The sequence below is a fragment of the Diospyros lotus genome, chromosome 10 (assembly GCF_014633365.1).
Source record: "Diospyros lotus cultivar Yz01 chromosome 10, ASM1463336v1, whole genome shotgun sequence".
In the NCBI taxonomy this organism is placed as follows: Eukaryota; Viridiplantae; Streptophyta; class Magnoliopsida; order Ericales; family Ebenaceae; genus Diospyros; species Diospyros lotus.
The window spans coordinates 31,540,685-31,564,101 of NC_068347.1; the positions used below are offsets into that span (position 1 = coordinate 31,540,685).

Genomic DNA, 23,417 nt, shown 5'->3' on the forward strand with positions numbered 1-23,417 from the left:
ATTAATTGCCATTCTCCCGCGAAGGAATCAACCTGATTTTGACTTTTTTTATTAATTGAATCTTTTATAGCCATTAGATTTAAAAGGGACCCTCACCTCCTAAACGGGCCCTGGGCGTTGGATTTAAAATGAGGGCCCTAGGCGGCTGCCTATACCCAGGGCCGGCCCTGGGGCTTACGTAACGCAGCATTATTCTTATAAAAATTATCTAATTAAGAACAAATTACAATGCTATTTAGTTGATTAAAACAGTCCGAATTAATTGTTTTTCTGTACGTGGAACCAGTCACAGTCACCCTGCACGATTGCACTCTAGATGTTCAGGTAATTCACATCAAAGAATATTAAATTTTAGTATGTTTTTTATTTTAATTATTAAATTTTAATTTTTTTAATACAATTATAAAAATTTAAAAAATTTTATAATATGATCACATATAAAATTTTTTAGTCATTTTATAATCAGAGTGGGTGACGTGATATTGATGCGATAAATAATAAAAATATTATGTAATAATATTTTAATATAATATTATTATATATATTAACACGTGACACGTTTTGTTTGATTATTATATTATATAATAATTTTTATTATTTATTATATTAATAAATTTTTTTTATATATGATCATATTAAAAAAGAATTAAAATTTAATAATTAAAATTAAAAATACACTAAAATTTAGTAATATTTGATGATGTGTTTACCCTTGGTGTTCCAATTATATGAGCTTGTGCAACAATTTGGCCCACAAATTTTGCGCCCATCCATGAGCTGTAGTGCACTATATAAAGTATTTGTCTTGCACTGTTTTTTCAAATCAATTTTTTTAATGTTTATTAATTAAAATATAGATTAAAAAAATAAAGCAGAGAGAGAAGCAGAGGAAGAGGTTAAAGCAGTGAGCAGGGGAAGAGAAGTGGCGCGCCTGCCACAGAACACGTGGCGCTCTTCTATTGGCCATATGAGAAAAATTGGAGGAGGGGAAGGAAGAGAAGGGGCGCTCCCGCCACAGGACAGGTGGCGCGCCCTACTGGCCCGGTCCAAGTGTGGGACCTGTGCACCGGGTCCATCATAGAGTTTTCCTCACTATGAAAATACTGTAACCATTGCTGGTCAATAAGCGTTCTCTTTGTTCTTCCAATCTCTGTCTGAAACGGAGAGAAGCAATGGAAAACACTTCTCCTCTACATCTCTGTCGTGTCCAGAAATCATTTCTCATCAACAGATCACATATGCTCCTCCATTCCTTAGCTTTGATGAGCTTGATTTATTATAGATCTTCATTTTTCTTCCAACAAACCAAAACTGGTCAGACGCCCCTTACGCCATGGCTTTTGGTCTTTGCTGCTGAACTGATGCTGTCTTGTTTTTGGATCGTTTCCCAAGCTTTTCTATGGCGCCCAGTTTCACGATCTGTATTTCCTGATAAGCTACCGAAAGACAAAGAACTTCCTGCAATTGATGTGTTCATATGCACTGCAGATCCAAATAAAGAACCCACTGTGGATGTGATGAACACTGTTATATCCGCCATGGCACTGGACTACCCCCCAGATAAGCTTTATGTTTATCTTTCAGACGATGGTGGTTCTTCTATGACTTTGCGTGCTATGCAGGAAGCTTGGAGATTTGCAAAGTGGTGGTTACCCTTTTGTAGGAGACATGGAATCAAAACGTTATGCCCAGAGGCTTATTTTTCCGAAGTAGAGGAAAAGCAAGAGAATTCTCACAATGATTTCCTGGCCGAGGAGGAGAAAGTTAAGGTTGGCACATACAAATTTCCTCCCTTGCTATAGACATGCATGTCTTCCTTTACGCATAACAATTATTAGGACCTTAACATGTGTACTTTCATAAGTTTATTATTTTATCCTGTTTCTCACTGACTTTTCTCGCAAAATTATTAGATTCATGTAAGACCCACGTACTTGTTTCTAAGAGAGAAAATGCAGCAAGAAATGGAGTTGTGTGCAACATTTCCACCTTAATATCATGTGTTAGCTATTGTGATTTCACCATTTCATAAGCCTTGTGGATATTATTTTCACCATCAATGCTTGCATAACATTTGGCTTATAACATGAGGAAGTGCTACAAAATTGGGGTTGCTTATGACTCAGGAAAAATATGAGAACTTCAAGGAGCGGTTGACAAGGATCAGAGAAAACACATGGCTGACGATCAATCGAGATCACCCTCCTATTGTTGAGGTGAGTTCTGAATTAACTGAGGATGATATGCAATCTTCCAAGTTTATTTAAGATTTAAGGCCTGTCACCACCTTCTGGTTTTCTGTTTTGCTTGTCTTCTCTTCGGACATCATAGTCCACTTTGCGCCAATGCAGTCATCCTGTTTCATCCTTAGTTTTTGGGCTCATTGGCTTCCCTTTTGGAGATGCCAGCAAGATATGGACATATGGTGCATCGATTACATGCTCTGTTCTTTGAACAAGAAAATATGCGATTTAATATTACAAAACATTAGGAAAAAGCAATTTTATAGTACCAATTGCTTCCAACTTGCAATTACACATTGATCATAAACAATACTTTAATTTTTTTTTTCTTGCACCAGCAGGTACCAAAATGGAAGATATTGTCCTTGACTCACGCTTTCTTTGTCGTGCTGAATTGTTAATGACAATGCATTATGCTCTGGTACCTATTTGTGTAATTAATTATTAGCTATTTTTCTAATTAAAATTGCACATTTTTGGTGCATCAGAACCAAAGTTGTTCATTGAACTGTTCCATATTCCTTAATTTCAGTAGGTTCAAAAAAGCAATTCACTGTTTGGATGGATTATATGCACCTTTCTCACGTGTAACCAGCTTTCCCTTTGAAGGGGCAACATCAGAAAAACACTCACAACAGCAGTTGCATCTGCAAGGATTGTACTGAAAGTTTGTGATCTCATAGTCGCATAGTCGGACCAAAAGTTGCTTATGTTTCTACAATATCTTCTGTCTGTAGCATGCACTAATTTTGGTTTCTTCACATTGATTACATGATCTTTACTACCCAAAATCAAATGATTATGGATTTGATGCAATTGGGAGCAGATTATTTTCCTCACAAAACCTGATGAGTCAAACATCCAATGCCTTTTCTGACAGGTGATAAATGAAACATCCATCAACGAAGAAGGTGCAGAAAGGGCTGGGATGCCTCTCCTTGTTTATGTCTCCCGTGAGAAAAGGCCTTCACATCCACATAATTTCAAGGCTGGATCTCTTAATGCTCTTGTATCTCCCTTCCCACTCTCTGTCTCTCTCAATCCATATATACATATATGTATGCATGTATGCTTAGATTGCTTTTTTGTTTTGTTCTCATGGAAAATCAATTACTAACGTCCCGCATGCAAACATGATCCGGGCCGACTGATATGCACTATAAAGAATTGATTATGAAATTGTTACTGCACATCACTAATACCAGTATTTCCCCCATTACATTCTGCTTATATTGAGTTGTAAAAGCCTAGCAGTTTCTAATTAGCACATTTTATTTAATTTTTAGCATATTTTTATCATGTACCAATAGCAGTCTGATGTTGAATCACTTGATTTATTTTGCTTTTGTATATATTTTTGTTTTTTCATATAAATTTACCATACCAAGTTTGAGATTGTTGAGCCAAGTGGTTGGTGGAGTTCAAGTTTGGCTTATTATCTTTTCTATTAATATCTGGCAAATTTTGTTGGAGACCATAGTTAACTGTACAAGTCATTGGCTACCATAAAGCCACTTCTTACCTCAAGATTCATAGTCCACCTAATCTTTGAGAGAGAATTTTTTTTTTTTTGAACTGTTTCGTCAATACACAATCACACTATTATACTAGTAAAATATGATTTTAGCGTTTTGTGAATTTGCATGTTCCAGAAACAACATTATATTAAGCCTTAATCTCCCCTATGTGGGGTTAGCTACACAAATTCTAGTTGCTAATAATTTATGTTTTTGATTTTACATTTCCAAAAAAAAAAAAATCCAAGTATTTAGGACTCCTAATATTTATTATCTCTTATTAAAGGGTAATAACTGAAGATTCATGTCCATTACTTGGTATGTAATTTTAGTAACTCATAGTAACCCAACATTGCAGCTTCGAGTCTCTGCTATCATGAGTAATTCTCCTTATATACTAGCGTTGGACTGCGACATGTACTGCAACGACCCAACATCAGCCCGCCAGGCAATGTGTTTCCACCTTGATCCTGAGATATCTCCTTCGCTAGCTTTTGTTCAATTTCCACAGAAATATCATAACATTGGCAAGGATGATATCTACGATAGCCAACTGAGAATGTATTTCAAGGTACACAAAGTTTTCGGCCAAATTCATGTAAAGAGGCCTTTATAATTATGGAAGAGTAATGTACGCGTTTCTGTGTTGGTACTAATTTTTCTTTCTTTGGGGTAAGGGGAATTGTTTACTAATTGAATACTATTTCAGGTACAATATCAAGGTGTGGATGGGATTCAAGGACCCGTTTTATCTGGTACAGGCTTTTACATAAAGAGAGAGGCACTGTTGAATCCCAAGAAAGAGGGTAATGCTCATATTTAAGATATTTCATAACAGGATCAGAAAAGATTACGAGAAGCTTGGGAATTAGAAAATGACACACAAATAAGTCTTTTTATATTATTTTTGCTGGAATGATTTTGCCAGTGGTACACATGGGATTCTGAGATTCAATATTGGACATTTTGGATTGGAATGAAAGGCTGCCCTGTTCTATTAGTATTGATATGTAAAACAAATAGATTTGAAAAAGAAGCTGAGAAACTACAGGGGGATAGAAAGAATGAAGAAAAGGTAAACAGGGATGGAGGGCAAGAGGAGGTGGTGTGATGAAAAGAGCTCTTAATTTCAACACACAGTAAATACATCATTTTGGATGAATATCATGCATGTTTCATTTGTAATATTTGAATTCTCACAATCTAGTAAAATGAAGACCTGGAAATAACGCCAAAGAACAATGAACTGTATAGAAAATTAGCTATTTTTGGCCATTTTAGGGTCGGGAGTCTTTAAAAAGGATTTCTTTCCTAGATACCGTCACTGGACAGACACTTTCCATCCAACCCAGAAATTTATGCTGTTAGGTGGTACTACCTAGTACCCTCTCATTTCATATTCAACATAAGATTCGTGGCACACACTGCACAGAATTTGCTCTGCCTTTAGACCAGGTCAAACCATCTGGTATAATCACCTTTGGAGCTCTTGGCATGAACTTAGATCAAGAATTGAGCCAGTTTGATACTATTTTGTTAAGCATTGGGTGGTTGCTAACTTGCCATCAAACCCAAAAGGCATAATCTAGTAGGTGATGTTGCCGACACCCATTATATGACATAAAATTTTGTCATTCAACTCCTGAAATAAATGTATGCTTCTTTCTTTGCCATGTAGATGTGTATGATTGTCATGGAGCGGTTGAACATAATGGGGAAAAATATTTGTGAATTATTATTCAATATTTCGACATTAAGCCCTATAGCTCTTTGCTCACTAACTACTTTCTTGTTAATATCTAGATGTCGACGTCATGGAACTTAAACATTCTTTCGGGCTATCCAATGAATTTACCAAATCCTTAGGCCGGCATTACAAGCCCCATCAGGGGGAGGTTGTGAGTGCAATAATGCTCGAGGAAATCCAATTTTTAGCATCTTGTGCCTATGAAAATGAAACGAAATGGGGCAGAGAGGCAAGTGCATCTAAAATAAACCTTAACTTTTCAATTTTCATGTTGTCGTGAAACTTAGCTTTGCTCTGAATGCAGGTTGGTTTCTTGTATTTTACAATAGCAGAAGACTATTTTACAGGGTTTGTCAACTTACACGGCAATGGTTGGAAATCTGTTTACTGTGATCCCGCAAGGCCTTCCTTTTTAGGTTCTGCCACTACAAATCTAAATGATGTCTTGGTTCAAAATGCAAAATGGAGTTCTAGTTTGGTTGAAGTTGTAATCTCAAGGTTCTGTCCTCTTTTCTATACCCCAGAGAAAATATCTGCTCTTCAGAGAGTGTGCTACGCAGTAATAATTTACCCTTTGTGTTTCTTGCCAATGTGGTGCTTAGCGACCATCCCTCAGCTGTGTCTACTTAATGGCATTCGTTTGTATCCAGAGGTAGCGATAAAATATATGCATTTCATTTTCCTTTGCTTGCTTTTAATTGCATTACAAGCTTAAGCCATTATCTTGCCTGTGCTTGATGGTTAGCTTCGGTTTTCCACTATTACTTATGTCGTATTCTATAAAAACAAAATACCTATCAATTGGTATTCCATCTTGTTTTGCAGGTTTCAGATTGGTTTTTCTGTGTGTTTTCTTTCATCTTTCTCTCCTCACAATTGAAGCACATACAAGAGGTCCTATCAACTGGAGATCCAATTTGGACATGGAGAAATGAACAGATGATGTGGATGATAAAAAATGTTACATGTCATACATATGGAAGCTTTGACGCCATTATGAAGAAAATTGGTTTCAGGGAGGCCAATTTTCCACCCACGAATAAAGTGGTTGATGAGGAGCAACTTAAGCTATACCAAATGGGTAAAATTGATTTCCAAACTTCAATCGTATTCCTTGCTCCTATGGTTAGCTTAGTCCTTTTAAACCTAGCATCCTTCGTTGGAGGCCTCACTAGGGCGGTTGTGGCCGGAAATTTCAGTGAAATGTTCGTACAGATTGTGTTGTCATTTTTTATTGTGGTCATGAACTACTCGGTTGTTGAAGGGATGATACTGAGGAAGGACAAAGGTCGCATTCCCTCTTCTGTCACTATCTTGTCAGCTCTGATTTCCATAGTTTTTATATCTTTGGGATCTTTTTTTTTCATGTATATGTGAGATGATGATGTATTGTTCATTGCTTTGAAGGAATTGATTTATGGTGAAGGGCATTCACCAAATAAAAAGGGTCTTATTTTGTGTTTATAATTTGGGAGCAAGGGGCTTAACCTAATTAAGAAAATCGCATCTCAACCTTGCTTTTCTTCTTTGATCATAGAAGTTTTCATTAATTTAGTCCAATGAGACACAAGTCTATATTTAGGGGTGGTTTGGCTTACCTTTTTTTTGGGTAGCTTTTTAAGTTATATAAAATTTAAAAGTTGAGTATCGTTTAAATTGATAATGTATTTGAATAAATATATTTTTAAACTATCAGAATTTGATAAAAAGATGAAAATAAACATGTTGAATGATTGAAATAAAATTTATAAAAATGTTAATTTTTAATAAAAATAAATTATAAATTAATATATAAAATTTTATTATTATAAGTTGATAAATTATATATAATTATTAAAAAATATATTAATACAATATATATATATATGTAGATAGAGGCGACGTGGACATCGACCGATAGAGGAAGAGACGACAGGCAATGGACGACGATGAAGGATGATGGAGACGATAGCTGCCGCCATTGAGGAGGTGGAGGCCGCAATGGCAATGATAATAAATGAGTTGAGGGAGACGATGATAGAGAATGAGGTGAGAGACGATGGAGATGGGAATGTGGCTAGAGATTACAGGCGACTGTTGCTATGAAAGAGATGGTGGCACTGACGACAACAGAGAAGTTGGGATGGGTTTGGAGAAAGAGAAGACAAAAAGAGAAGAAGGGATTAGAGTATAAATATGTGAAATGTATGAGGGTAAAATAGTTATTTAATCGGTCGAATGCAAAGAAGCGCAAATCTAGAGGAGATAGTATGAGAGCTTTTAAGCTTAATACCTTTTAAGCTCTTAAAACATGCCAAATACTTAAAAAAAATAAACTTGACAGCTTAAGTTAAATAAATAACTTATAAGCTATCAAACTAGTAAACCAAAACACCCTGTGAACCAGATGCTCCCTCATGAGTTGGGACTCCTCGAGCACTGCGGCATGGGAGATAGCCACAGCAACTTGATCAGCCACAACGTCCTTTACAATCTCGAGTTCCTGATTGCTCCATGACTATATTTATCTTGCTCACTAGGAAGAACCAAAACCAGTACAGCATAGCAAGCTTGAATCATTTGAGTTATCCCATCACCTTTGATGTCAGCAACTCTAAGCATTGGCATCCTAATAGCTGCCATGGGTCCAAACTCCGCGCACCACCCCCCGGCACTTAAAGCTGCAAGCGCAGAGACAGGTCCAAGTATCTTCACTTCTTCACTACCCTCGATCTCCCGAACATCCGGATTACCAATCGGGATAAAGGCATTATACATATCCGAGCCTCTCCAGCTCATGGGTCAGGATCATCTCTGTTTCATCCTCATTAGGCATCCAAATGAGTCATCCCATAAAGAGAAATGAAGGCAATAGATTTAAAAGAGCAGCACCCATTTGAGTGGCAACTAAGTATGTAAAGAAGCTCAATTGGGATGGAGAAATAGGCCACTGCAATCACGAAATCACTAGCTTTCTGACAATGCGTAATGGTTCTAACACTCCAAAACCAGGGAACCCATTATCAGATCCGCAGCAGAAACTGAGAACATGAACAATGAAATTAGTAGCACTGACGCTAAAGTCTTTTTAACATAGCATTCAATGGATTCAATGGGTTGAGTCTCAATCCGTTTTTGGTTAATTATGAGTCTTTTTTTCAGCCCCAATTGAATCAAAACCTCAGCACCAACTTAAATCCTACAAAAGTCAAGATTATCAAAATCCCATTTGGATTAGTATATACCAATGTTCCTCATATATTTATACACATTTCTGAAAAACACCCACTTGAAACAATTTATTTCTTCCCCATCCCCAATAAAATAAAAAATATTCTTTAACTTTACAGTTAATTAGCCTTTCATATTTGAGTATATATGTTGAAATATGTTTCGCTTATTTCAGGTTTGAGGAATTTAATCCGACTTGAATAATTTAAAAGAAAATTTAAATTGAATTTTTTCTAGGGAGCCGTGGGAAGCCTTAGATAGCAATTTCTTTGATAGAGAATGGCTAATTTACTGTATTAAGAATTTCTAGACTTAAGAATATGAACGATTATATCGTTTTAATTTTTTAAAATGAAATTAATTTCTTTTTTTTTATACAATAAATCACATATTATGATCGAATTAGGTATATTATCCAATGTTAGATTTTTATTTTTATTTTTCTCTAGTTTATATTGTTTTTCACAAGTATATTCATTGAATTGAACACAACAATATAAAAGAATAACATACACACAACTCCAAAGTAATAAAGCTGCCAAAATCCTTTTTATATCCATTTATAATTTATTACATTTCATTTTGTTACTAAATCTCTCTCAAACACAGTCTGAGGGGTAGAGAGATTTGTAATGGACAATCACAAAATTTTAATGTTAGGGGTTGGTTAGTTGCATGAATTTTAGACAAAATTTAATTTTACCGCTTGCATACATGAATCTTAGACTTTTAATTATCTATATTCATAGGATTAAATAGCAACGCATGTTGATAAAGACTTCAGTGCAGTCTAGTCCATAAAAATGTCTAAAATGGATGCAAGGGTATTTTAGACATTTCATGTGATAAAGGTTAAGAAAATTCTATTTGTAGCAAGTGTGTTTTGCTCTCCACACTCAATTTTTAACTAAAATTAAATATCACAAAAATAACTTAAAAAGAAAAACTCATTTTTACCCTTTTAAATATGCAATCACCTTATATTACCCTATTTTCTTGCACTATAGAAATCGAAAAATTCAATGCATCCTTAATTCTAGAGTTTGGGAGAAAACAAACCTCCAAACTCTAGAGTTCCGGGAGTTTTGTATCTTATTGACGGATATAGTTAACCCATGATTCAAGTTTATGAGTTTGTGTTATTTTTTCTTATTCGATATTGAATTCTTGAGTAATGTTTAGATTTATGATTTATCCAAAAATAAAATTAAGCTGCCTTTCTTATAATATATATCTTGTAATATTCATTATATATATATATATATATTGGTATCCTCCTTGCAACATTAGTGAATAAAGAAGAACCAGAATAGAAAATTATCGAAAAACTATCCAATTAAGAACAAATTAAAATGCTATTTAGTTGATCAAAATAGTCCAAATGAATTGTTTTTCTGTACGTGGAACATGATTGCCCTCGAGATGCTCCAATTGTATGAGCTGTAGTGCACTATATAAAAAAAATATTTGGCTTGCAATGCCGATGGCTTTTGTCTTGCACTGCTGCTGGCTAGATAAAATATTTGCCCGGATGTTAAATTTGTCAACTTCTTCCATATACAAATGTTTACACATTCAAATGATACAATTTGCTCTGTTCTTTATAAGGAAAAGGAATAGGAAAAGGAGAATCTGCTAAAAAATAATAGAATTTTATTGTCACGTTCTATTTTTGGAGGCCGGCACTACCCCTTAATAAATAACAAATTTTAATGGAGAATACTAAATCCTATTTTATATCATTTTATCATTTATTATTTAAACATCTCAAATTCACTACCAAAATCACTATAACTTTTATTTTGAAATTTAAGTGGCCATCAAGCCAAATTCTATCATCTAATTACATTATTTGAAGTTACTAAAATAAACAAAAAGAATTATCAACTTTTCATACATAAATATCCCAAAATGTGGTAAACTTGCAATGGACGAAGCATGTCTAGGGTCTATGCAATTAAAATTGCCTACTATGATCTTTATCGTTAGAGTCAATATCAATCTACAAATTTAAAAATATTAAAGGGTAATTTAGGAAGAACGAAAGAGCATTATAATTATAATGGAGATATAGAATCAACGAGAGGAGATAAATTGCCATATGCTCCTCCACGTCTCTGGAAACGGAGAGAAGCAATGGAAAACACTTCTCCTCTACATCTCTGTCGTGTCCAGAAATCATCTCTCATCAACAGATCACATATGCTCCTCCATTCCTTAGCGCTGATGAGCTTGATTTATTATAGATCTTCGTTTTTCTTCCAACACACCGAATCTGGTCAGACACCCTTTACGCCATGGCTTTTGGTCTTTGCTGCTGAACTGATGCTGTCTTGTTTTTGGTTCCTTTCCCAAGCTTTTCTATGGCGCCCATTTTCACGATCTGTATTTCCTGATAAGCTACCGAAAGATAAAGAACTTCCAGCAATTGATGTGTTCATATGCACTGCAGATCCAAATAAAGAACCCACTGTAGATGTGATGAACACTGTTATATCCGCCATGGCACTGGACTACCCCCCAGATAAGCTTTATGTGTATCTTTCAGACGATGGTGGTTCTTCTATGACTTTGCGTGCTATGCAGGAAGCTTGGAGATTTGCAAAGTGGTGGTTACCCTTTTGTAGGAGACATGGAATCAAAACGTTATGCCCAGAGGCTTATTTTTTCGAAGTAGGGGAAAAGCAAGAGAATTCTCACAATGATTTCCTGGCCGAGGAGGAGAAAGTTAAGGTTGGCACATACAAATTTCCTCCCTTGATATAGACATGCATGTCTTCCTTTACACATAACAATTATTAGGACCTTAACATGCGTACTCTCATAAGTTTATTATTTTATCCTGTTTCTCACTGACTTTTCTCGCAAAATTGTTAGATTCATGTAAGACCCACGTACTTGTTTCCAAGAGAGAAAATGCAGCAAGAAATGGAGTTGTGCGCAACATTTCCACCTTAATATCATGTGTTAGCTATTGTGATTTCACCATTTCATAAGCCTCGTGGATATTATCTTCACCATCAATGCTTGCATAACATTTGGCTTATAATATGAGGAAATGCTATAAAATTGGGGTTGCTTATGACTCAGGACAAATATAAGAACTTCAAGGAGCGGTTGACAAGGATCAGAGAAAACACAAGGCTGACGATCAATCGAGATCACCCTCCTATTGTTGAGGTGAGTTCTGAATTAACCGAGGATGATATTCAATCTTCCAAGTTTATTTAAGATTTAAGGCCTGTCGCCACCTTCTGGTTTTCTGTTTTGCTTGTCTTCTCTTCCGACATCCTAGTCCACTCTGCTCCAATGCAGTCATCCTGTTTCATCCTTAGTTTTTGGGCTCATTGGCTTACCTGTTGGAGACGCCAGCAAGATATGGTGCTTTGATTACATGTCTCTGTTCTTTGAACAAGAAAATATGTGGTTTAACATTACAAAACATTAGGAAAAAGAAATTTATTATACCAATTGGTTCCAACTTGCAATTACACATTGATCATAAACAATACTCTAATTTTTTTTTTCTTGCACCAGCAGGTACCAAAATGGAAGATATTGTCCTTGACTCACGTTTTCTTTGTCGTGTTGAATTGTTAATGACAATGCATTATGCTCTGGTACCTATTTGTGTAATTAATTATTAGCTATTTTTCTAATTAAAATTGCACATTTTTGGTGTATCAGAAGCAAACTTTTTCATTGAACTGTTCCATTTTCCTTAATTTCAGTAGGTTCAAAAAGGCAATTCACTGTTTGGATGGATTATATGAACCTTTCTCATGTGTAACCAGTTTTATTCCTGTCCCTTTGAAGGGGCAACATCAGAAAAACACTCACAACAGCAGTTGCATCTGCAAGGATTGTACTGAAAGTTTGTGATCTCATAGTCGCATAGTCGGACCAAAAGTAGCTTATGTTTCTACAATATCTTCGGTCTGTAGGTTATGTATTTTATGCAATTTGGAGCAGATTCTTTTCCTCACAAAACCTGATGAATCAAACATCCTATGCTTTTTATGACAGGTGATAAATGAAACATCCATTAACGAAGAAGTTGCAGAAAGGGCTGCAATGCCTCTCCTTGTTTATGTCTCCCGTGAGAAAAGGCCTTCACATCCACATAATTTCAAGGCTGGAGCTCTTAATGCCCTCGTATCTCCCTACCCTCTCTCTGTCTCTCTCAATCCATATATAAATATATGTATGCATGTATGCTTAGATTGCTTTTTTTTTTTTTTTTTTTTGTTTTCATGGAAAATAAAATACTAACTTCCTCCATGCAAACATGATCCGGGCTGACTGATATGCACTATAATGAATTAATTATGAAATTGTTACTGCACATCACTAATACCAGTATTGCCCCTATTACATTTGACTTATATTGAGTTGTAAAAGCCTTAGCAGTTTCTAATTACCACATTTTATTTTACTTTTACCATATTTTATCATGAACCAATAACAGTTTGATGTTGAATCACTTGGTTTATTTTGCTTTTGTATATATTTTTGTTTTATTCATATAAATTTACCATACCAAGTTTGAGATTGTTGAGCCAAGTGGTTGGGTGGTTGGGGGAGTTCAAGTTTGGCTTATTCATCTTTTCTATCAATATCTGGCAAATTTTGTTGGAGCCCATAGTTAACTGTACTAGTCATTGGCTACCATAAAGCTCTTTCTGACCTCAAGATTCATAGTCCACCTAATCTTTGAGAGAAAAAAAAAAAAATTGAATTGTTTCGCTGTCAATACAGAATTGCACGATTATACTGGCCTCAGTTTCTATTGAAATGCAATTTTTGCGTTCTTGGATTTTGCATGTTCCAGAAACAACAATATATTAAGCCTTAATCTCCCCTATGTGGGGTTAGCTCCACAATTTCTAGTGTGCTAATAATTTCTATTTGTGATTTTACATTTCCAAACAAAAACATCCAAGTATTTAGGACTCTTAATATTTATTATCTCTTATTAAAGGGTAGTACCTGAAGATCCATGTCCGTTACTTGGTATGTAATTTTCATTAACTCATAGTGACCCAACATTGCAGCTTCGAGTCTCTGCTATCATGAGTAATTCTGCTTATATACTAGTGTTGGACTGCGACATGTACTGCAATGACCCAACATCAGCCCGCCAAGCAATGTGTTTCCACCTTGATCCTGAGATATCTCCTTCGCTAGCTTTTGTTCAATTTCCACAGAAATATCATAACATTGGCAAGGATGATATCTACGACAGCCAACTGAGAATGTATTTCAAGGTACACAAAGTTTTCGGCCAAATTTATGTAAGAGGCCTTTATAATTATGGAAGAGTAATGTACACGTTTCTGTGTTGGTACTAATTTTTCTTTGTTTGGGGTAAGGGGAATTTTTTACTAATTGAATACTATTTCAGGTACAATGGCAAGGAATGGATGGGATTCAGGGACCCTTTTTATCTGGTACAGGATTTTACATAAAGAGAGAGGCACTGTTGAATCCCAAGAAAGAGGGTAATGCTCATATTTAAGAGATTTCATAACAGAAGGTTGGGAATTAGAAAATGACACACAAATAAGTATTTTTTTATGTTATTTTTTTCTGGAATGATTTGCCAGTGGTACACATGGAATTTTGAGATTCAATATTGGACATTTTGGATTGAAAACAAATAGATATGAAAAAGAAGCTGAGAAACTACATGGAAGAAGAGGGGATAGAAAGAATGAAGAAAAGGTAAACAGGGATAGAAGGGAAGAGGAGGAGGTGTGTGAAATTTAGACCACAGAAAGGAGAAAGAGGAATGGTAGGAAGAGAAACAGATAGTATAAAGAGGGGAGAAAATTGGAGGGGGGGGGGGGGGGGGGGGGGCGCGGTGGGGAGATACTGAGAAGAAAGAATTTAACTATCTTGAAATATAACCAAGTAATACTTATCATCCTTAAAAGTTCTGAGATGAATAGAAAGTACTAAATAAACCATTTCTCTTGGATCTCTCTAAACGATTCGTTGTATTGTATTACTAGATGCCTAAAACTAATACTAGCATAGTTCTACACACACTTGTATCTACCGAATTCAATACAGAATAATGTGACTAGTAAGTTGGGACTTTTTTTTTTTGGGGGGGGGGGGGGGGGGCTGAGTGGGGATGGAAATCTGGGTAACTAGGGACAACATGCTGCCCTTTAGTCTGGCTGGGGTCAACACATTGGTTATCTATAAGAGACAGAGAAATCCATGCTAAGAGCCATTTGCGGCAGTGTTACATGCTCCTCCATCCTCACCCCTGCGGATTGTACGACAGGCGAGCACCCAAGTAAACGAGGGGGACAGTACTTGAACTTGAGACCTCGAGACTCATTATAAGAACCGACTCCTAAAGAGCTGCTACCTTGGGTGGTGACTGAGTAGTGCTTTCACTTTATTTTTAAACACTGATGAAAAGAGCTCTTAATTTCAACACACAGTAACCACATCATTTCGGATAAATATCATGTATGGTTCATTTATAATATTTGAATTCTCAAAATCTAGTGAAATGAAGAGCAGGAAATAATGCCAAAAAACACTGGAATATAAAGAAAATTAGATATTTTTGGCCATTTTAGGGTCAGGGCTTCTTTAAAAAGGATTTCTTTCACAGATACCGTCACTGGACAGGCACTTGCCATCCAACCTAGAAATTTATGCTGTTAGGTGGTACTGCCTAGCACCCTCTCATTTCATATTCAACATAAGATTCGTGGCACACACCACAGAATTTGCTCTGCTTTTGACCCAGTCAAACTATCTGGTATAATCGCCTTTGTAGCTCTTGGCATGAACTTAGATCAAGAAATGAGCCACTCTGATAATATTTTGTTAAGCATTGGGTGGTTGCTGACTTGCCATCAAATCCAAAAAGCTTAAGCTATTAGGTGATGTTGCCGACACCCATTATATGACAAGATTTTCTCATTCAACTCCTGAAATAAATGTATGCTTCTCTCTTTGCCATGTAGATGTTTATGATTGTCACGGAGAGGTTGAACGTAAGTTGCACAATGTGGAAAAATATTTGTGAATTATTATTCAATATTTCCACGTTAAGCCCTATAGTTCTTTTCTCACTAACTACTTTCTTGTTAATATCTAGATGTTGACATCATGGAACTTAAACATTCTTTTGGGCCATCCAATGAATTTACCAAATCCTTAGGCCGATATTACAAGCCCAATCTGGGGGAGGTTGTGAGTGCAATAATGCTTGAGGAAATCCAATTTTTAGCATCTTGTGCCTATGAAAATGAAACGAAATGGGGAAGAGAGGCAAGTGCATCTAAAAAAGAAACTTTTAACTTCTCAATTTTCATGTTGTCGAGAAACTAAAGTTTGCTCTGAATGCAGGTTGGTTTCTTGTATTTTACAATAGCAGAAGACTATTTTACAGGGTTTGTCAACTTACACGGAAATGGTTGGAAATCTGTTTACTGTGATCCCGTAAGGCCTTCCTTTTTAGGTTCTGCCACTACAAATCTAAATGATGTGTTGGTTCAAAATGCAAGATGGAGTTCTAGTTTGGTTGAAGTTGTAATCTCAAGGTTCTGTCCTCTTTTCTATACCCCAGAGAAAATATCTGCTCTCGAGACAATGTGCTACGCAGAGCATGCAATTCACCCTTTGTTTTTCTTGCCAATGTGGTGCTTAGCGACCATCCCCCAGCTGTGTCTACTTAATGGCATTCGTTTGTATCCAGAGGTAGCGATAAAATACATGCATTTCCTTTTCCTTTGCTTGCTTTTCCTTTTCCTTTGTTTGCATTAGAAGCTTAAGCCATTATCTTGCTTGTGCTTGATGGTTAGCTTCGGTTTTCCACTATTAGTCGTGTCGTATTGTACAAAAACAAAATACTTACCAAATAGTATTCCATCTTGTTTTGCAGGTTTCAGATTGGTTTTTCTGTGTGTTTTCTTTCATCTTTGTCTCCTCACACTTAAAGCACATACAGGAGGTCCTATCAACTGGAGATCCAATTTGGGCATGGAGAAATGAACAGATGATGTGGATGATAAAAAATGTTACATGTCATACATATGGAAGCTTTGACGCCATCATGAAGAAAATCGGTTTCAAGGAAGCCAGTTTTCCACCCACGAATAAAGTGGTTGATGAGGAGCAACTTAAGCTATACCGAATGGGTAAAATTGATTTCCAAACTTCAATCGTATTCCTTGCTCCTATGGTTAGCTTAGTCCTTTTAAACCTAGCATCCTTCGTTGGAGGCCTCACTAGGGCGGTTGTGGCCGGAAATTTTAGTGAAATGTTCGTACAGATTGTATTGTCATTTTTTATTGTGGTCATGAACTACCCGGTTGTTGAAGGGATGATACTGAGGAAGGACAAAGGTCGCATTCCCTTTTCTATCACTATCTTGGCAGCTCTGATTTTCATGGTTTTCTTGTCTCTGGGATCTTTCTTTTTCATGTATTTGTGAGATGATGATGTATTGTTCATTGTTTTGAAGGAGTTGGTTTATGGTGAATGGCATTTGCCAAATAAAAAGGGGCCTAACCTAATTAAGAAAATGGACTGTGTCTCAACTTTATTTTTCTTCTTTGATCGTGGAAGTTTTGAAGTTTTCATTAATTCAGTCCGGTTTGACACAGGGTGTATGTTCATAAATTTAATCAGAATTCTAAACGTGGTCATAAAATTACTTAATAAAATTATTAAAAAATATAAAAATTAAATAATAAAAAATTACGAGATTTAAAATATTTTTAACTGTTTAAAATGTCTATCTTAACTTACTAACCAATTAGATATGGAATGGGCGTAAAAAAACGAAATGAGGTGAGTGTAATTCTAATGTTGAATTTTTTAAGGAAAGATATCAGCTTTTAATGTAATATGAGGATTAAGATTTATTAATTAAATTTATATTTTTTGAAAATAAAATTGGATCCAATTAATTGGACTTGATCTAAATTGGATTTGATTTATCTTTCAATTTAAAATATGAATTGGATAACCATTAAATTTGGTTAACGGATAAAATATATTTACTTAAGAAGAAATCTAAATTGGATTTGATTTATCTTTCAATTTAAAATATGAATTGGATAACCATTAGATTTAGTTAACGGATAAAATACATTTACTTGAGAAGGAATTAAACCAGAGAGTTAATTCAAATAAATCGAGAATTAGATAATCAAGGATATCATAAGTTAATCTCAATAGTATGTATTAAATTAGGGATTAGATAACCAATAGAGTTGACTATCCCAATTATTATTATTATTTTTTTTTTATCAATTTGAGCATTAATTAAATCTGAAATAACTGAAGAAATCAGGTGCCGCCTGTCCATGGGTTGGATTAGGCTTGCATCCTCCAACCAAGCTAAATTAATTTTAGGGTTTGGAAGTTTGGCCGCCAAGGGGCGTCGTTTCCGCCATGGAGGGAAGGTCGCATGATTGACGCAATGTCTTGCTCGTCAATGGAGGATGAGAAGGGAAACGTGCTCCTTCGAAGGTAAGTTTCAGGCGGCCGCTTGCAGTTGCAGAGAGAAGAAGGAAGCGTGGAGCCCTAGGGTTCCCTTTGCAATGGAAAACACTTCTCCTCTACATCTCTGTCGTGTCCAGAAATCATCTCTCATCAACAGATCACATATGCTCCTCCATTCGTTAGCTTTGATGACCTTGTTTTATTATAGATCTTCATTTTTCTTACAACACACCAAAACTGGTCAGACACCCTTTACGCCATGGCTTTTGGTCTTTGCTGCCGAACTGATGCTGTCTTGTATTTGGTTCCTTTCCCAAGCTTTTCTATGGCGCCCAGTTTCACGATCTGTATTTCCTGATAAGCTACCGAAAGGTAAAGAACTTCCAGCAATTGACGTGTTCATATGCACTGCGGATCCAAATAAAGAACCTACTGTGGATGTGATGAACACTGTTATATCCGCCATGGCACTGGACTACCCCCCAGATAAGCTTTATGTGTATCTTTCAAACGATGGTGGTTCTTCTATGACTTTGCGTGCTATGCAGGAAGCTTGGAGATTTGCAAAGTGGTGGTTACCCTTTTGTAGGAGACATGGAATCAAAACGTTATGCCCAGAGGCTTATTTTTCGGAAGTAGAGGAAAAGCAAGAGAATTCTCACAATGATTTTCTGGCCGAGGAGGAGAAAGTTAAGGTTGGCACCTACAAATTTCCTCCCTTGCTATAGGCATGCATGTCTTCCTTTACGCATAACAATTATTAGGACATTAACATGTGTAATGTCTTATGTTTATTATTTTATCCTGTTTCTCACTGACCTTTCTCGCAAAAGGTGGTGCAAGTATTATTGGATTCATGTAAGACCCACTTGCTTGTTTCTAAGAGAGAAAATGCAGCAAGAAATGCAGTTGTGTGCAACATTTCCACCTTAATATCATGTGTTAGCTATTGTGATTTCACCATTTCATAAGCCTCGTGGATATTATTTTCACCATCAATGCTTGCATAACATTTGGCTTATAACTTGAGGAAGTGCTACAAAATTGGGGTTGCTTATGACTCAGGAAAAATATGATAACTTCAAGGAGCGGTTGACAAGAATCAGAGAAAACACAAGGCTGATGATCAATCGAGATCACCCTCCTATTGTTGAGGTGAGTTCTGAATTAACTGAGGATAATATGCAATCTTCCAAGTTTATTTAAGGCCTGTCACCACCTTCTGGCGTTCTGTTTTGCTTGTCTTCTCTTCTGACATCCTAGTCCACTCTGCTCCAATGCAGTCATCCTGTTTCATCCTTAGTTTTTGGGCTCATTGTCTTACCTGTTGGAGATGCCAGCAAGATATGGTGCTTTGATTACATGTCTCTGTTCTTTGAACAAGAAAATTTGTGATTTAACATTATAAAACATTAGGAAAAAGCAATTTTATTATGCCAATTGGTTCCAGCTTGCAATTACACATTGATCATAAACAATACTCTATTTTTTTTCTTGCACCAGCAGGTACCAAAATGGAAGATATTGTCCTTGACTCACGCTTTCTTTGTCGTGCTGAATTGTTAATGACAATGCATTATGTTCTAGTACCTATTTGTGTAATTAATTATTAGCTATTTTTCTAATTAAAATTGCACATTTTTGTTGTATCAGAACCAAAGTTGTTCATTGAACTGTTCCATTTTCCTTAATTTCAGTAGGTTCAAAAAAGCAATTCACTGTTTGGATGGATTATATGCACCTTTCTCATGTGTAACCAGCTTTATTCCAGTCCCTTTGAAGGGGCAACTGTTAGGCCCCCGGTTCACTTGACCTATCAAAGAAGGTCCAAGGGGCAGCGACTAGGGGCAGAGGTGTAAATGAGCTGGCCGGCATAACAGCCAGCCATGTGCGTAAGGGGTAGAACAGGGAATCGCTGGTGTAACAACCCAGCTATTGCATAACAGAATTCAGTTAAGGTGTAGAGGGGGAATATGTAGAGGGGGGGCGTAGAGAGAAGGGGATATGCTAGTATTGAGTCTTAGGGAGAGATAAGGGCCTCTCGAATGCCCAGATTTTCTTGTAATCGCATTGAAGTGGGAATTATAATTCAGTTTTAGTGAATTGATTGTTTGGGTTTCCATCAATTTGGTATCAGAGCACTGCGATCCTAATGGTGAACTTAACGGATCAAGTTAGAGATTTAGAGACGAGATTGGATAGCGTACAACTGAGTGTGGACGCAATGAAGAATGAATCGAACGCTATGAGAAGTGAGGTTCAGTCAGTGGAGAAGAACGTTACTTCCCTGCTGGAATAGTTTGAATGGATGAGAGCGAGGTGGGAGGAATAATAGCGATAGAGGAAGAACAAGGAAAAGTTGGGAGAACAATCACTGGGTGTAGGTGATTCAGAGGCAACACCCGAGGCGGGTGGGAGGTGAGCTGAAACAAAGGGGTTTGACGGAGGTTGGTGACTAGAAACTCGCGAACGCCACCTGGAAATGCTGCTGTTCGATGGAGCGGACCCAGATGGTTGGATTTTTAGGGCTGAGAGGTATTTTTCGGTGAATGGGCTAACTGATGTGGAGAAGATGGATACGACGGCTGTGTGTTTGGAAGGCCCTGCTCTCTCGTGGTTCCAATGGGAAGAAAAACGGCGAAGGGTGAGGACTTGGGAGGATTTCAAAATACTGTTGTGGGGCCGATTCCGACCCACACAAGAAGGGTCTGTAGAAGGGGGTTTTTTAGCTCTTCGGCAGAGGGGTACTGTTTCGGAGTACCGCCAGTGCTTCGAGACATTGGCGTCGCCTTTGGAAGAGTTGCCAGAAGCCATGCTGGAAGGGCATTTCATAAACGGTCTCAACCTAGAGATCAAGGCTAAGTTGAGGGTGTTGAGGCCAAGGAGTTTGGAGCAAATGATGGACCTGGTGTAGCGTATAGAAGAGAGGAACTTAGTGCTTCGGGGAAATTTGGCTGGGACGACTTCGAATAGAGGCCAATCTGCTTCACTCTCCCTTCTGAATTACCAGTGTGGGGGTCCTCAGTCCTATGCGCAGCCAACCCCTAAACAGGTTGCTGTGAACTCCCCCTATCCATATAGGCCCCAAAACAATGGGAGGGTGGGTAATTAGCCTTGGAAACCGCTTAGTGAGGCCGAATGGAAGTCCAAGCGAGATAAGGGCTTATGTTTTAGGTGTGATGAGAAGTATATGATAGGCTATAAGTGTAAGAATAAAGAGCTGCATGTGATGATGATATATGATGAAGAAGTAGAGGAGGAGGAACAATGGGTAAAGGAAGAAGAAGACAACCAGTGCATTAGCCGAAAAAGGGAGGCAGTAGGGGAACCAGCCCAAGGGGGTGAGGCCATTGAGCTGTCCATAAATTTTGTGGTAGGATTGACAGCACCCCAAACAAAGAAGATAAAAGGGGAGATAGAGCAGTAGCCGGTTGTGGTCCTTATTGATGGAGGAGCAACCCATAACTTTATTTCTGTGGAGTTGGTGCAGCTGTTGGGCCTAATCAGGGAGGAAACAACAGGGTATGGTGTGATTATGGGGATGGGAGTGGCAGTTCAAGGGGCTGGAATTTGCAAGAGAGTGAAGCTTTAGCTCCAAAATTTGCAGATTGTGGAAGATTTCTTGCCCTTGGAGTTGGGAAGCTCAGATGTTATTCTGGGAATGAAGTGGCTAGTAGTGGTGGGCAAGATGAATGTGGATTGGAAAACTCTCACCATGAAGTTTCAAGTAGGAGGCATGGCTGTAACTTTGCAGGGGGATACTAGCTTGAGCAAGACATTGGTATCTTTAAAAGCTATGGTGAAAGCATTTAAGGAGAAGGGGAAGGGATGCTGCTGGAATTGGGGACATTGGCGGCTGAGATTGAAGAAGACAAGAGGGCAGTTCCAGAATTATTGAAAGGGGCATTGGCTGAATTTGGAAGGGTGTTTACTGCGATGGAAGGGCTGCCACCTAGCAGTGAAAGAGACCATGCCATAAACCTAATTTCGGGATCCTCACCGGTGAGTGTAAGACCCTATCGTTATCCTTATTTACAAAAGAATGAGATTGAGAAGTTGGTGGGTGAGATGTTGGCCGTTGGAATCATTTAACCCAGTTCCAGCCCATTATTATTGGTTAAGAAGAAGGATGGGGGGTGACACTTTTTTGTCGATTATAGTGCCTTGAACAAGGTAACGGTTCCAAATAAATTTCCCATTCCGGTAATAGATGAGTTACTTGATGAGTTGCATGGTGCTAGGGTTTTTTCCAAGCTTGACTTAAAATCTGGTTACCACTAGATTAGACTTAGACCAAAGGATGTTCCAAAGACAACATTCAGGACTCATGAAGGGCATTACAAGTTCCTAGTGATGCCTTTTGGGTTGATGAATGCTCCAACCACCTTCCAAGCGTTGATGAATGAAATTTTTAGAGATTATTTGAGGCATTTTGTGTTGGTGTTTTTCGATGATATCTTGGTGTTCAACAGCAGTTTGAAACAATATGAACAACACCTAAGATGTGTGTTAAAGGTGTTAGTGGACAACCAACTGGTGGCCAACAGCAAGAAGTGTGTGTTTGGGCAGCTGGAAATTGAGTAGTTGGGCTATGTTATTTCGTATCTGGGTGTTTCAGCTGATAGCAACAAGGTGCAAGTAATGGTAGATTGGCCTACTCCAACAACGGTAAGGGAATTGAGAGGGTTTCTTGGGCTCACAGGGTATTATAGACGCTTTGTGAGAGACTATGGTAAGCTGGCTCGGCCTTTAACTGAGAGATTAAAAAAGAACAACTTCTTTTGGGATATGATTGTTGAACAGGCCTTCCAGCACTCAAGGCTAAAATGGTATCCTTACTTGTTTTAGCCTAGCCGGACTTTGAGAAGCCCTTTATCATCGAAGCTAATGCTTCTGGGTATGGAATGGGGGTTGTTTTTATGCAAGAGCAGAGACCGATCGCTTACTTTAGCAAAGCGTTCAGTCAGTTGGGGAGGAAGAAATCAGTTTATGAAAGAGAACTCCTAGCCATAGTCTTTGCGGTGCAAAAATGGAGGCACTACTTGTTAGGCAGAATTTTTTTGATTAGAACGGATCAAAAAAGCCTCAAATACTTGATGGAGCAGCGTGAGGTAAGTCTTGAATATTTGAAATGGATGGTAAAATTGATGGGGTACCAATTTGAGATACATTATCGGGCGGGGATGGAGAATAAGGCGGCTGATGGGCTATCCAACATCT

General features: G+C 37.4%; 1 protein-coding gene across 5 annotated transcripts in view; it reads left to right on the forward strand.

Moving 5' to 3' along the window:
* Window positions 1–889: 889 nt before the first annotated feature.
* Window positions 890–23,417, forward strand: part of LOC127811976 (cellulose synthase A catalytic subunit 7 [UDP-forming]-like) — a 29,047-nt gene continuing 6,519 nt past the window's right edge. Inside the window, exons 1-8 of one of the 5 annotated variants that reach the window (XM_052352207.1) lie at window positions 890–1,769; window positions 2,127–2,216; window positions 3,124–3,252; window positions 4,119–4,331; window positions 4,470–4,566; window positions 5,564–5,736; window positions 5,812–6,159; window positions 6,333–6,974. In XM_052352207.1, the coding sequence (XP_052208167.1) occupies window positions 1,173–1,769; window positions 2,127–2,216; window positions 3,124–3,252; window positions 4,119–4,331; window positions 4,470–4,566; window positions 5,564–5,736; window positions 5,812–6,159; window positions 6,333–6,884 (2,199 nt within the window). In that variant the 5' untranslated portion in view covers window positions 890–1,172 and the 3' untranslated portion in view covers window positions 6,885–6,974. Of the gene's footprint in view, window positions 1,770–2,126; window positions 2,217–3,123; window positions 3,253–4,118; window positions 4,332–4,469; window positions 4,567–5,563; window positions 5,737–5,811; window positions 6,160–6,332; window positions 6,975–10,804; window positions 11,451–11,807; window positions 11,898–12,743; window positions 12,873–13,771; window positions 13,985–14,121; window positions 14,219–15,843; window positions 16,017–16,094; window positions 16,446–16,629; window positions 17,273–18,053; window positions 18,893–19,262; window positions 19,353–23,417 lie in introns of those variants that run through there. The other 4 variants (XM_052352204.1, XM_052352205.1, XM_052352206.1 and 1 more) reach the window with 4 other exon arrangements.